Genomic DNA, 15,155 nt, shown 5'->3' on the forward strand with positions numbered 1-15,155 from the left:
GAGCTTTCTACATTATCACGTACATGGAGTTAGTCTTTTGGTAAACCTCAGAACTTCCCTTTAATACAACAACACTCACAGTCGTCTAACTTATCGCACAACAGTCAAGTAGCATTTCCGGAAAAAAAAACACATCCCTACGTATTTAAACGTCAATCAAGTCTAATGATATAAACTTCCTTCACCAATTCAACTACTTGCATTGTCGCTCTTACAGGCAAAACTATCACCAAGAAGGTACTTTTCTTTTTTTTTTCTTTTTTTTTTTTTAAAGAAGCTGCAAAGAAAAAAGGTTCACGTTGGATCAAGGAGCTCAGTAAACAAAACAAACAGCAGAAACAATAACTTCTCATTCAATAGATCCGTAATCTGATCCTTTTATGGGAAGTTTCCTCATGAAAGGGGTTAAATTCGAGACCATCCATTGGTTGAGTTTATAAGCAGAAGAATTGACTTAAAGCTGCTCTTATTGGCTTGGTGGAGACCAAACGCAGAGCAACAAGAGTGAATATTGGATTAGAAACACAACTTCAATCACAAAGCCGCTCTGTTTCTTCTGAATTTAAACAAAGTTCACTGAATAAAATACTCGTTAGGTCACACTAGCAATTAGAGATGAAACTGGTGAATTAGTCAATAAACCGATCCAAAAAAAAGCAATAGTTTAGATAATTGATTAATCACTTTGATGTTGCAGCTTCTCAAAAGTCAATATTTGCTAGTTTTCTTCTTCTATGATACATTTAATGTGGGTTCAGGTTTTGGACGGTTGCTCGGACAAAACAAGAAGTTTGAAGATGTCATTTCATTCTTGTGACTAAATCATTTTCTTTTTTAAACAATGTATTCAGTCGTGGCTAAAGACCATTAGTTGCATTTTGTTTTCCAGATGAATTGACTTGGAAACTTGATTTTTCAGATATATTGAATTGTTATATTGTTTTAATAGTTTCACTGGAATTGAACCAACTGAACACGGTCTCCATTCTTCTACATTTAGCACCAAATGACACGTCTTTACATCTTTTCCAGCAGGCTTTCTACTCATCTACATCTTTCCAGGAGCCTTCGAGACGAGTAGAATAAACTGTTACCGCTTCGCCTCATGAGAGGAAGACCCAGAAGGGATTGTGTGTTAACGGGGTTGTGCAAAGTGAGGTAGAGTGAGCGCACAGTAGAGACGGCGGCGTGAGGCTCTGATGTTTCTGTGCAAAACGAGCCCCATCTGAGACACGAGCTGGTGGTGTTTAACCCTTGTGGTTCCTGCATCACTCTCCTCCCTGAACCCCTTTTTGCACATGTACAGTAGAGTGGAAGTTAGTACGCTTCATGTGCTGCTGAAAGAGTCTTTCCAAACACTCGCTCTTTTACTGGAAGACACTAATTCATCTTGCAGCAGGTCTTATATTTTTGGGGCGAGGGCTACTAATGCACAATCGGCAGCATTTCACCAGCAGAGGGTCCCACTCGGTTTTCAATCAGGTCCTCTTTGGTTTTCTGGATGCGGGAGAAAATCTTCTTGAAAAGTTCCTTGTACTCCGGCTGGTGAAAGTCCTCCATGTCCGTCAGAGCGGGACAATCGAGGGCAAGGGATGGAGTCTGGACCTGGACCTCCTCCTCCTCCTCCTCCTCCTCATCATCCTGCGTCAGCCCCAGGTGGCAGCGCCGCAGCAGCTCGTCGTACTTCACCTGCAAGGCGCTGTACTGAGCGTCCACCTCGTTGAGCAGCGAGATCCCGCGGTACTTCACCACCTCGGCGCGGCGCACGCAGGAGCACTCGTGGTTGTAGACCCTGTCGGGGGTGTCGGGCACCTGCGTGGCCTTCATCAGCCGCTCGCTGTCCCAGCGCTTCAGCACCCAGGGGCTCCTGGCTGCTGCTGCCGCCGCCGCGTCCCCCTCGCTCTCCTCCTCCGGGTGCAGGAACATGGCGCCGGGCAGCAGGCCGTGGATGACGTCCGGCCTGGCGGACCTGGCGGAGGAATCGGCTTTCCAGAGCTGGCGAAGCTCCTCGGCCTCGCGCTCCAGCTCCGACACTCTGACCTGAAGCAGAGGGCGAAATAGAGTTTGCGCTGTTTTTAGACCCAACAAGTGAAAAGTGAAAGTATCCTGGCGCTGTCCACAGGTGACAAGTCATCAGGCGTACCCGACAGCCCTCCATCCCGGCCAGCTGCTGCTCCAGCGCCGCGTTCTCGGCGGCGAGCAGCTCGGCCTCTCGCTCCGACTCCTCCCTGTGAGCGCGCTCACCGGCGAACTGAGTCTGGAGGCTGCGGAGGGATTGGCGGAGAGACGCCTGCTCCTCCTCGTGCCACGACGCGTCGGAGGACTCGAGGCCGTCCGAGGGTTCGTCAGAGTCGTACCTGCACGGAGAGACACGGGCGGTTAGAAGCGCATGCGTTTCATAAAACGTGTTTTTGTGGCCAATATGAGGAATGTTAGAATTCAAGTTTCTTCCCTAATTTTCCATGAATTCAAAATAGTTCAGAAATGGTTCCTCCAGTTGATGAAGACCATGTGATGCGGTCAAAATCTCCGAAGCAGGCGAGTAAGTGGACTTTGAGTGGATGTTGCCTTGTCGACTTTGATTTATGACTTTAATCACCGCCAAGCGGGCTGATAATTTGTCGTCTCTTTTACAACTTTCGCTTGCTTGCTTCATAGAACGGGCAAAACAAAGTGAACGGTGGCGAGCAGCGCGTCGTGGAGCTGCACGAACCAAAGGTCACGAGCCGGGTTCGAACTCACAACACCGCGGATGCATAAGGTGATGATGACATTACACACAATACATTAAATCAAAATGTATTTAAAATGTTGTTTTTGCAAATATGTACCCGATACTATACTGTATCTATCTATCTATCTATCTATCTATCTATCTATCTATCTATCTATCTATTTATCTATCTATCTATCTATATTGGATATATGTGTTTTTATTGTTAAAAAACACTCGCAACATTAAATAAAGACGGTAATAATAACAAAAAAAATCTAAAAACAAACAAACCAAAAATAAAAATATCGTCTTCCACAATGATGTCTTTCAGCTCCATTCCAATTGGATATGTGTGTTTTAAATTACCGACATTTTGGAAATACAACATAAATCCGGTCGGCGTTTGACCACTAAAAATACAAAAGATAAGCCGAACGAAAAGAAAACTGAACAAGGAATCAAAAACTTATCAAATTAGATTAGAAATCATCTGAAGAATAAATGTCAGCCTCGTAGAGATACTGAGACGCGTCCTCGCCCTCCAGCTCAGACTTTGACCTCTTCCCTTCCAACCTTCACAGTTCACCTGTTCACCCGTCTGATCGGCGTGTTTAGAGCGAGCGGTCCTGACAGCTTCACACAAACACACAACAGCCTCAGCGGATGAAGCCGTCACGGGGCGGTCCGGGGCCGAGAGGAAGCGGCCGCGGCGTGAAGCGATCAGGGGAGCGGCGTGCTGCGAGGTGGCCGCCCGCCAGCGGGGAGGATTAGCAGGAGAGCTGCAGATAGCGGGACTCAGTGGAGGATTTGCTGCTTCCCCTCTGGAAGCTTACTAAGAGCTTCTGGATCAGTGACAAGGCGTTTAAGAGCGCGCCACTACCTGGTTCAGGAATACGTTCACAACAAACCATCTTGAAACCTGTTTTTGAGGCTCAATGCATCCACAAGAGACGCTTGAGCTCAATAAGTCCAGGCCCGAATCACGAGGTGTCATTGTTTATGGAGGTTATTAATTGTGGGTGTCAGTCCATCAATCAGCAGTTATTTGGTTGAGAGGGGTGTCGATCTTTTCATTTGAAAGAGAATATGTGTATTTCCTGAATAATATTCAGTTCATTTGCTTGTTTTTCTCCAACAAGGAGTCCAAAAGCCAAATTTAAAAGAAGCAAATCCTCCGATGGAAGAAGACAAATAGAGCGAATGTTTGCTTTTGATAAATGACTTTGACGAGGAATTAATTATGAAAATGATTGCAGATTCATTTTCCGCCTCGCTGTCGATTGATCGACCAACTGACTCAGCAATAAACTCCTTTTATTTCATTTAGTTCGACCTATAAAACTGAAATAATTGTGATAAGTGTCCATCAAAAGTTCCACAAGCCTGATGCCACGTCTTGGAAGTTGACGGCCTAAATTAAAAGCCCCAAAATATTGACATCTCTGCTGTTGTGAGACGGAGGAAAGCAGCAATCAGTCCGATAACGCATCGAGTGTCTCCTCACCTGAGTGTGTTCTGCAGCTCCGTCAGGCAGGAGACGCTCTGGGAGCCGCGAGGCGGCCACTTCTTCTCTCTGTGCGGACGCTTCGGAGGCTGAGACGGACTCAGCTTCAGCTCCTCCACCTGATGCTGCAGCTCCTCCACCTGCGTCTGCAGCAGCTCCACCGTCTCCGTCAGCCTGGCCAGAGAGCGATGAAGGTCCGCTACGTTACCAACCAGGGACATTTGAGTGAAATGAAGGTGCTTTTCCCCTGATGTCTGGTCTTACCCCTGGATCTTCTGCTGCGCCGTCCTGCTGTCCAGAACCAGCTTGCGGTTGCTGAGCTCCAGCTCTCGGGCCGACACGTCCAGCTGCTCGTACACTTTAGCGTGCTGGTCGTTGACCTGCCGGAGGAGGTCCACCTGCTTGGTCAGGTACTGAGGAGGAGACAGAGGGGGGAGGGGGGAGGCAGCATGAGTGACGGGACAGTCTGTTGTGCATCGTCATCTCAGGAGGAGTTTTTAACAACGAGACACCCGGTCTGGTATTGATATTTTTTTTATATCAGTTAATTTAGGAGTCACACTAAATTAAAATACAATAAAACGGTATTCATAAAGCACATTTCATCCAAAAAGATAAACGGAAAAATACAGCCGAAAAAGAAACATTGAAACATAGCAGAATTTTGTTTTAAATGATTTTAAAAGCAAATTCACACTAAATTTAAGGTCATAAAGGTCCCTTTTCTGATTATTCTAAATGGCAAAATGTTACGTTTTTACTACAAATCATTTCAAATATTGACAATTAAAAGAAATCCATAGTAAGTGGGTCAAACTGCCAGCAGGATCAAACGTTTCTACATTGCTGCTCATACAGAAAACAAACCCGTATTACTATGATCAGTTAGACGTTTTATCTGCTAAATATGTGTTTTCTCATCATAAAAGACAAGATAAGAGCTAATTGTACATTCTTGTGTCCCACTTACACCTGCATGCCTCTAAATCAGTGGCTCCTTTAAGTATTTCCTATTTCCTTCAGAACAAGTTATCTTATCAGCTGTTGCAGCGAGGACACTTTGAACCTTTTTTCTCATGCAATCTGCTTGCTGTCAATCAACTGAGCAAACAAAAAACTTCACAGTGGAAACAGGCTTGCAGGTCAATGTCAGACTGAAAATAAACAGTTAAACCTCAGCGCATACTTTGCACTTACGTTAAAAACGTAATGCGCTGCTTCTATTTGTTTACATTGTTTACAAGTAATGCCGGTTTCTCACGCGTGAGCTTTTCATTCCGGTTCAGACTGACAGTAAAAGCAGGTAATCGACCGGTCAAGAGCAGGATTCAAACATGTGACGTCACAAGTATCCAGTAAAGGTCTTAAGAGATTAAACTGAGTGTCAGGAGTGAGAGAGATTTAGTGCCAGACGAACCTCCTCGACCAAATTAAAAAGGTAGCAGTCCTGAAAAACAGGAAGCTAAATATTGAATTTCTGTAACTTAAGTTTGAAATAATAATGATTCGGTTGAATGTTGAGATCCTGCATGCACCTCTCTTAAATCATATAATCACAAGTAATATTATTGTAATTTTCTTAATTTATCGACTTTTATATTATCTAGCAAATAATATATCATGATTGAATTGGTTATGTTTTCCATAATAATGTTAATATACCAAAAAAATCTACCTCAAATGTTGCATTACAATGCACAAGCTGGTAGAGAACTGATACTTTGAAATATTGTAAACACATTAAACCTTGTTGACATTGTTTTATTTATGGTTTTACATTAAAAAACACTGTTTTTTCAATGCACTGCTTAATGAGCGACTCTAGCATCTGTTTTGGGGAGTTTTCAATAAATAATAAACCAAATTCAACCCAGAAAATGAACAAAACTTCAGCAACATGTAGGGCAGCTTGTATGTTGACAAGTCCTCCTCCTCCCAAAGGGGAAGCTACACCTTTGCGTAAGACTGTTGTATTCTGCTTTTAGGCCATTTTGAGTCTTTTCTGAAACCTGCGATGGCACAACGTGTAACAGCCATGCTTCATGAACCCAGCAGGTACTTCTGTGTCAGTCCCCTCTCGTTTCTATCTTTCTCCGGGCCCTCGGAGGGAACACACGAAGCCGTACGGGTGCGCTTTACCTCGATCTCCTGCAGTTGCTCCTGGTTGGTGGAGTACATCTGCTGCAGCCCTTGCTCCAGCTCCCGGTTCCTCTCCAGGAGAGTCTTCCCGAGCTCGGCAGCCAGCTGCAGGTCTGCAGGGGAGACGGAGAGAGCGGCCGTCAGTGCTTCAGCGCTCATAGCTCAGTCCCACTGATGGAGACATGCAGGACTGTACAGCACAAGCAGCTTTGTGGGGTTTTGTTGTTGGTTTGGCAGAAGTCCAGTAACCCACTTTTAGCCATAATTATATATATATATATATATATATATATATATATATATATATATATATATATATATATGAACTAATATGTCTTTAGACAAGTAAGGACTGCTGGTTATTTGTTAATGGGCCTATTCATTTTAATAATTACCCCATATATTTATTATGTGTCTTTCTTTCATATACCATAAAACATGTTAAATCAAGCAAAAAAAGACACAATTCTTCAAATTGCAAAAGCAAAACCACAAGTTTCAGTGTAAAAGCATGAACAGGATGTTTGAAGTCAACGCCACTTCTTCATTACACACACAACCTTTTTTTCTTTTCCTTTTCCCCTTTGCCGCATATGTGAGGGTCCTGCTGACTGCTGCCTTTTCCTGCACCCCAAGGTGCTTCTTTTACACACACACACACACACACACACACACACACAAAACAGCTTGTCGAGCCAATAAAACACCCGGACTGAAAATATTACACATTACAGGTTCAGAAAAATCACGTGGAAATTCTTACACATTTAACCTCCCGTGCACCAGCGGGGTGAAATAGTGAGTTTGTAATGCAACACAAACATTAAATGTTTTTTTATTGATTTACCCGTTGATATTATCAAAAAAAAAAGATGCATATGACTCAATGAGGTTCAGAGACAAAGACTGAAAAAGGAAACTGTACCATGTTCAAGGTCTTGCTTGTCATACCACGGTTCCTCCTCCTTGATCTCAAATTCTTGCTCCACAACCATGTCAGTCAACATCTTGGCGGTTCAGACCCGTCACACTCTCTGAGGATGAATCCGCGTTTCACGCATGACCGAGGCGGCGCGCGGTGCCCGGCTCTCCCGCGTCCTTCCTGCCGCTGTCTGCACGCCTGCACCCCGGCGCCGGTGTGCGTTCATCTGCAGGCAGACGGACAGACAGACAGACACAGCTCGCCGGTGCTGCGCTGCGAACACGCTTCCGGTTTGGAGTTTTCAAAATAAAAGCAGCCAACCGCTACTCTCCAGATTAAACAACTCCTGGACGCGTGAAGTTGTTATAAAAAAAAAAAATCAGATTTAATGTCGAGCGGTTCTTCGAGCTAACAGCAAAAGCCTGGGTTCCCTCCAGGCTCTCCGGCTTCCTCCCAGAGCCCAAAGACATGCAGCTGAAGCTAATTGGAGACTTAAAGCAATGTCAGTGTGACCAATCAGAAGTCTATCGTTTGAACTGTAAACCTTGTGTATTTTTTTAGACACAAATACAGCACGAATCAAACTATGATAGCGTATCTCGACATATCATCCAACAGTTTGCATTTTGGCAGTTCGCCGACGTCTTGTTTATTGTGTAGTAGTTCGTGCTTTTATTTTGAAGATTATATGGCGTGGTTTCCGGTTTAGACCTGCGTCTCTCATGAGTTTGACGCATGGTTTGACCGTCAGTTCTCCACACCTGCTCCTCTGTCAGGCTCGCCCGGTGGAAACCGCAGCGCACTGAGTCCAGGTGACCGCAAGAGGGCGCTGCTGTCACCAACACACACCTGCACGGATGGCGAGTGACATATTTACAGGAGGAGGGTCTCCATGTTTGTTTCTGCCAAGGACGAGAAATATATGTCAAACATACAGCAAAGCTATTAGCAGATTACAAGAGCTATATACTTTTGAGATTGGAAAGTAATATTACACTGCAGATTCAACAATTTAAATAGTATTTGTCTATATATATATATATATATATATATATATATATATATATATATATATATATATATATATATATATATATATATATATATATATCATTTCTATATACGTATTCAACCATTTTTATGCTCAGAAACTATTTCAACACTGACATTTGCAGCGATTAAGCAAACTGGAAGGCCAGAGTTCTTCCATGACATGACAAACATGTCAATAGTTGAGTCATCTTTCTCTGAAATAAGTTGTTTTTATTACTGTGAGGGGACGGCGTCCAGTGATAGAGGCTGAGCTGCTTTTATGAATTTTTCTGAAGTAATTGAAATGTTTGGGCCTTTAATTCTCTGGCAATAGCACAGCTTACGGAGGCGAGGGATTTAACACATATTGTACTCTTTCATACGACATTAACATCAGAATGATCCACAACAATCCAAGATTGAAGCGTATTATAAAACACAGTCTGCACTCTTTTCTGTTCTTGTGTAGTTTTCCTTCTTATCTTTAAATTTATAATCCAACACTCTGTTCTTTCTCTCACAAACTAGCAGTAAACACCCTTTGGCTACGTTATTTCATGCCCAACGCATTATTTCAATCAACATAAGCTGTAAACTGCATTATGTTGATGTGCATTTCCACCACTAGAGGGCAGCGTAGCCTCATAATTAGATGAATTCCCCCATTCAGCTCAACATTCCCAACATATTCAAACAAAGGAGAGATTGACAGTAAATCATTAATTTCATTACAAAATAAATTAACTGATTATTATTATTTGTTACTGTACACCTGATCGGACCACAGAGTTTTGATCCACAATACAGATTTAGTTTCTTTAGAATGATGATGAAATTCTCCATGGTGGATCTTTTGTCTGAGGAACATCCTGCCAGCTCACGATGAATGACGATGGCCTCAGAAAATGATGATGATGATGATGATGATGATACAGCATCAACCTCTTCACCCTCCCTTCTCTCCCATAAATTCATGTGAAATTAAGTGTTCAGTTTTATCAGCGTCTAGCTCTAACCTTAAATCTCTAGTTAAATATGTAAATGTGTGTCTGTCCATGGTGCAATTAAATCATCACATTACAAGGTGTCACTCGATGTGTCGACAGATTGTGTAAGTGTTTGCGGGGCCGGAGCAACCACATCCACCAACAGGAGCCCCGGGGCCACGCCATTCAGCCGGGTTGAAGATGAGCGGCTGTAACATCAGTAAGCTTTTCCTTTCAGGTCCCTCTCCTCTCACATGAGCTCTCCACCCTCAGCGTGTCCCCTCTCTTCCTCCGGCATCCTCCTGATTTCTCCGCCTCATGTTTTGCGTCCGTCAGCGAGATGAGAGAACAGGCAGAGCAGGAAGAGAGAGCTCTCCGCGGGGACTCTGCTTCTCAGAGTGATAAAATAGCTGTGATCTTCTTTTTTCTTCTTCTTCTTTCCTTTGCAGAATCAACACTCTGTGTGTGTGTGTGTGTGTGTGTGTGTGTGTGTGTGTGTGTGTGTGTGTGTGTGTCCCCTCCTCCCATCTACATTTACACCCGTGGCCTTTTTTTTGCTTTTATTGATGCTGTATTGCCTTTTCATTTTTGATTTCATGGGGTGTGAAATGCAAAAAACGACAGAATGGGCCCCCGTGGGCTCCTGTAGCCCTCCTGTTATTATTTCATCACGAGAGGTGTGCCTCAGATGCAAAAGCAGGTAACCAATCAGGCTTCTCCCTGTGGCAGCAAAGGCCTCTTAAAGCATCTGCGAGTGAAAGGATGTCAGCTAAACGAAGGGAGGGAATGGAAATATTACAGGGAAGGAGGGAAGAAGGGAGAGAGGGAACAGGATGATTACCACTGTGCCCACCAGCCCAGGCGCTGACATTAACGGGCAGCGGCGACGTAATGATTCGTTAAAAGACAGATTTGGAGCTTTACTGATCTGTTTCCATACCAACTGCCTCAGCCGAGCCGTGCACGGGTGTAATGGGATTTGCAGAAAGTGCTTCTGGGTATAACTTTGACACACACACTCACGCACACACTGTACATATGACACAACCTCAGACTGTGTGTGTGTGTGTGTGTGTGCGCTTGTTTTAAGCTAATCTTCAAAGCTCTTACATTTTGCAGAAATCCATCGCGACAGGCGGTGATTTTAATTTGTCGAGATTTGAATTTGACTGATTCTCGTCCTCTTCTTTCATGTTTTTCCTCTTTCACCCGTCGGCCCCTTTTGTTCTGGACGTGCACGATATACAAACAGTCAAAGGATGGGGAGATACATGCTCGCATTGAGAGATGAGCCGTCGTGTTACCCTGACAACCGGGCGTTTGCACAAAAAAAAAAAGAAAATCAGCGTGATGCCAACTCTCATCCAGGATCACATATGGGCTCGTGCAGACAAAGAACTTGGCAGGAACAGACACACATGCTGTCTATACTGTACGTGCACGGCGTCGCTTTATTACTGCTGTCGTCCATGTTGTTTACACGCCGAATGCAATAAAGAGGAAATTATGAAAAGATGGAGAAAGATGATGATAACAGAAATTGGATTGGGGTTAAAGATAGCACACTGTTATTACTGAACACCGACATCAAAGGCCTCGATGGCAAGGGGAACTTAAAAAAAAAACAAAAAAAAAGAGAGTTTAATTTCCCAAGTAATCTCCCACCCCGGGGCCTGTGGGTAAAACAAAACTCTGTGAAGTAGATGACTTTAGCTAATCTCTTCCCGCACAGCTTCAGGGGATCACACGGGCACAGGGATGGAACATTACACTGCTGCCTGCAGTTTGGAGCTCACACTTTATGAAACCAGGACGTGTCACTCCTCTGAGACACGGAGCATCGGTGGTGCGATGCTGACCCCAAACACACACCTTGTTAACCAGCATCCGAGAGGAAAAGTTAGCTCGAAGGGATGAAAAGGTGGCAAAAGAGTGACTGACAGCGGCCTCCTGCTCCCACGCGTTCTATCTGTGTGTGTGTGTGTGTGTGTGTGTGTGTGTGGATCAGAAGCGACGCCGCCAGTGTTGCATCAAAGCAAAGGTGCTGAGACAGCAGACAGGAGGGATGATGGATGGTGTGCGAGTGTGTGTGAGACAAGATGCCCAACTCCAGTTCCACAAAAGCAATCCAATTAAGAGATGGAATTATTAATCAATTTGTCAGTCGACAAGAGTATTAATCCGCAAGTATTTTATGAAAGGTCATTTTTAGAGATCTTCTATGTGGACAGCGGCGTTGGAACCATTGGATTGATTCCATATATTCTTGTTTCCTCAAAGATGTATCCTAATAATTGATGCTTTTTCTTTTTTTTTCTCCATCACTTTGGTTTATGACCATCTTCAGCCGTCCATCCATCCATTTACCGCTCCGTCTCCTGGGGGATGTGGAGGCGCTCCCAAGCCTGAAGAGATCTATACGGTCTCTTCAGCATTTCCTGGATGCATGTCGGGTTCTCCTATACGTTCTCTACCCTCGGCCCCGATGCCTTTCCGTGGAGGTGGTACTGCGCTAATTAAAGCCGGGGTAGGTAATATTGAGGAACTATAAGAGTACGATGGATTTTTAAAAGCATCCAAATAAAAAAGCCCAGCTTAGTGTTTCCTCATACTTTCCCAATGAAAGTAATGAGCAGCACTAGCTTGAAAAGGCCCGAAATCGAGCAGGAAAGTCACCACGTCGTCAACACCGACAGCCCGTCCCTTTAGGCTCCGCCTCCAGAAGCCTCATTGTGAACGCAATCGATGAAGATGGCTGTTGTTAGCACGCAGCTTGTCGAGCTGGCAGCTTGATGAAGACTTCAGTGACGAGCAGCGAGCACGCGGGCCGAACACGAAGGCAGGAAGCTGGAGGAAGTGATCACACGGGCTCATGACTGCAACAGCACCAGAAACCAACTCTTTGTTCCTTTTTCTTCTCCAGAGCATTTGATTTATTGATGGCCGTCCGGATGTTATGAGGTTTTCAACAAATATGACACAAAAAGTAACTTGAACAATTGTTAGCGACCGCACCGTACGCTTGATAGTGAACGCGGTAAACATGATAGTACCGGATGATGTCACGTTTTCAGGACTGAAATGTGGTGATTTGTCGCTTTTACTTCATCTCCTATGATAAAGAACGCGATATCACAAAATTGCATCGCATTTAATACACTAAAATGTTCAAGAAAATAAATCTCTGTGATTTTTGCTTAACTCTGCACCTTGGTGGGATTGCATTTGACACACACACACACACACACACACACACACACACACACACACACACACACACACACACACACAGAAAAAAAGCTGAGCTGACCACTTCTCCCCAGCAGTCGCAGTCCAACTGCTGAGTGAAGACAAAACGTCCTGGCAGCCGGCTTTAGTTTTTTATCTGCGCTGATCTGAAATGCTTCTCCTTGGATTTGCTTCAAATGCGACATTTCAAAGCAAAGCACTGAGGCAATTTTGTCAACAGCCATAATCAAAATGTGTGTGTGTGTGTTTTGGAAGAGCTTTTGTCACCCTCAGCCAACAATCTTTGCAATGCTGATTTTATTTCACAGCCAGTTCCTGTTTTGGATGTTTCCTCGCAAAGCAGATTATGTTGATCAGTTTTACAAACAGGAAACGCAGCCGCAAGAGAAATAAAGGGACGTGAGCGGCGTTGGTAGTGGTAACGGAGACAGACCAACTTATCCCTGATGAACAGTTTGGACCTGTTACATGTTAGTGTGACAATATATTTACAGGTGACTAAGTAAAGGAAAAGACAATCGCAATCCCCCTCTTGGGGGTAAAGAATGAACGATTGTTATATCAAACTAATCACAGCTTGTTTAATGAAAAAAAAGGCCTAAACTGTTGGATTTGGATGTATTGAACACCATAAGTAATATACAAGTGAAATATATGGTTTGATACATGAACATATTCAAATGTCACAGATGTGCGAAAATGCAAATGTTGGAGTCCTCGCCTGAATGTTCTCTCTGCTAAACCCTCTCCAACTTTGTTCTGTTTCACTTTATCAAAGTCAACCTTTCCAGAGAGATTGTTCACATGTTAAATGTTCACATGTTGAATGTTCACATGTTGTGCTATGGTTTGGGTTAGAGTTGGACCTTACAGCTGCTTCATTTCAAACAAATAATCATCCTGAAAGTGATTTTTTTCGAGGCGGACATGAAACCTTTTCATTCATTCCTGTGTGTCATCTTCATTTACTCTATAGACTGACATGTACACGTCTGAACAAAATGTGTAGCCTTCTATCATAATCAAAATCATTCAAATAGCCCTAGTGGTTGCAGAGAAGCACCTTTTTTAGTTTGGGTAAACAGTTTTCGAGGAAAGGGCCTAAAAATAGTTGGGTTTTCAAAAGGTTTAAGTTTCTGTAAACTCGGCGTGATGCATCATTCTATCAACATCTCCCCATCTTGATGATGATGATGATGATGATGATGATGATGATGATGATGATGATGATGGCGAAGTGCTGTCCAACACTCCGAAGCCTCCCACTGATGTCGGGTTGGGCACAGATCCGGTGACTTTGAAGATCGAAGCCAATAATTCAGGTCATTTTCATAATTTCAGCGTCCGTGTTCAAAGTGTTTCTGAACTTGTTCATCATGTTTTTCACTTCATGTCTTTGTATTCAAACATGCAGCAGATGGACAAAGTTGTTGTTTTGCAGTTCACAATTAGTCAAGTCTTCACTGTTGGCTCTGAAGTCTGGATTCAAGTCCAGGTGGGGACCTTTGTGCGTCACATACTTGTTTCGCCCTGCAGGGTTTTATATGTTGGGCTTAGTCATCTCAGCTGAAGCGGACGTCCACCGAGAGATTATAAACTGAAATGTCTGACTAATACACTTATTTTAAGGATCTAGTCTCACGACGCATAGAGCACAAAGTGGTCGGACTCACACGGACCTTCACAAACCTCCAGATAAGACTTTGGGGGCAACGCGACCATTTTATGACCTCCTGGGTTTGTGGAATCATTCACATTGCTGAAGACACAGTCAAGCATCCACATGTGATAAACAACTTAAAGAAACCTTTGCTTGATATTCTAGTCTCTATATTTATACATCTACATACACATCTCAAACATCAGAGGTTATAAAGGTTATGGGTAACCGACTGTTCTGGATGCAACTGTGATATAATCCACATGATTCATCATGGAGCTACGATCATCCCACAAGAGGCGGATGACAAGAGGAACAGCTGTCGTCCGCCCATCAGAGCCAGCAAATGTAAATAAGTTTGATGTTTCAACGCCAAATACCTTGAAGTCACATGATATCATTATTTCCCAGTGTTTTAGAGCTAAAGATCTAAATAAAATTAAAACTATAATATATAAATGTGCTTCGCCATCTTCTCTGGTGTTTCTCAGACTCTCACTGTCCTTTTCAACTAGTTCATCATTATTCATTATATTATCCATTCATTCATTTAATTTCATTGTTTATTCTTTTTATTCTGTTTAATAGTTAAGCTGTTCGTCAAATATTTCATTTCGAGAGAATTTCATCATTTTATTTGTGTGTATATGAAATAAAGGGCCGCGAGAGGAACTCTTTAGTGACCATGATATTAAGATTTAATTGATTAAAATCAAGTTTTCCACAATCATGTTATATTCTGTTAGTTAACCTGATGGTGGTCTATGACGTAAGCTGAGTACATTCATTATTTTATACTAATGTATGTGTTTATGAATCATAATTGAATCTCTGATGATAGTTACATACATTTTATATTAATTAATTATTATTATTTCTTAAATCTGCTACCAGCAACAACACCACACGTGTGAGTGAGATAAATACGAAATAGTTGTATATTTTCT

The 15,155-nt window shown here is 43.2% G+C and overlaps 1 protein-coding gene across 1 annotated transcript in view; it reads right to left on the reverse strand.

Annotated features, from left to right (window-relative positions):
• Window positions 1-7,485, reverse strand: part of LOC137789668 (cerebellar degeneration-related protein 2-like) — a 7,783-nt gene extending 298 nt beyond the window's left edge. The window contains exons 1-6 of the mRNA XM_068583418.1: window positions 7,285-7,485; window positions 6,360-6,472; window positions 4,485-4,633; window positions 4,221-4,394; window positions 2,144-2,357; window positions 1-2,040 (exon numbers count right to left, since the gene is read on the reverse strand). The exon at window positions 1-2,040 is cut by the window's left edge and continues 298 nt beyond it. Of these exons, the coding sequence (XP_068439519.1) occupies window positions 1,426-2,040; window positions 2,144-2,357; window positions 4,221-4,394; window positions 4,485-4,633; window positions 6,360-6,472; window positions 7,285-7,366 (1,347 nt within the window). The 5' untranslated portion in view covers window positions 7,367-7,485 and the 3' untranslated portion in view covers window positions 1-1,425. The remainder of the gene's footprint in view (window positions 2,041-2,143; window positions 2,358-4,220; window positions 4,395-4,484; window positions 4,634-6,359; window positions 6,473-7,284) is intronic.
• Window positions 7,486-15,155: the final 7,670 nt, after the last annotated feature.

The sequence above is a fragment of the Clinocottus analis genome, unplaced genomic scaffold, assembly GCF_023055335.1.
Source record: "Clinocottus analis isolate CAN_PGR_092001 unplaced genomic scaffold, fCliAna1.0.p SCAF_19, whole genome shotgun sequence".
Taxonomy (NCBI): Eukaryota; Metazoa; Chordata; class Actinopteri; order Perciformes; family Cottidae; genus Clinocottus; species Clinocottus analis.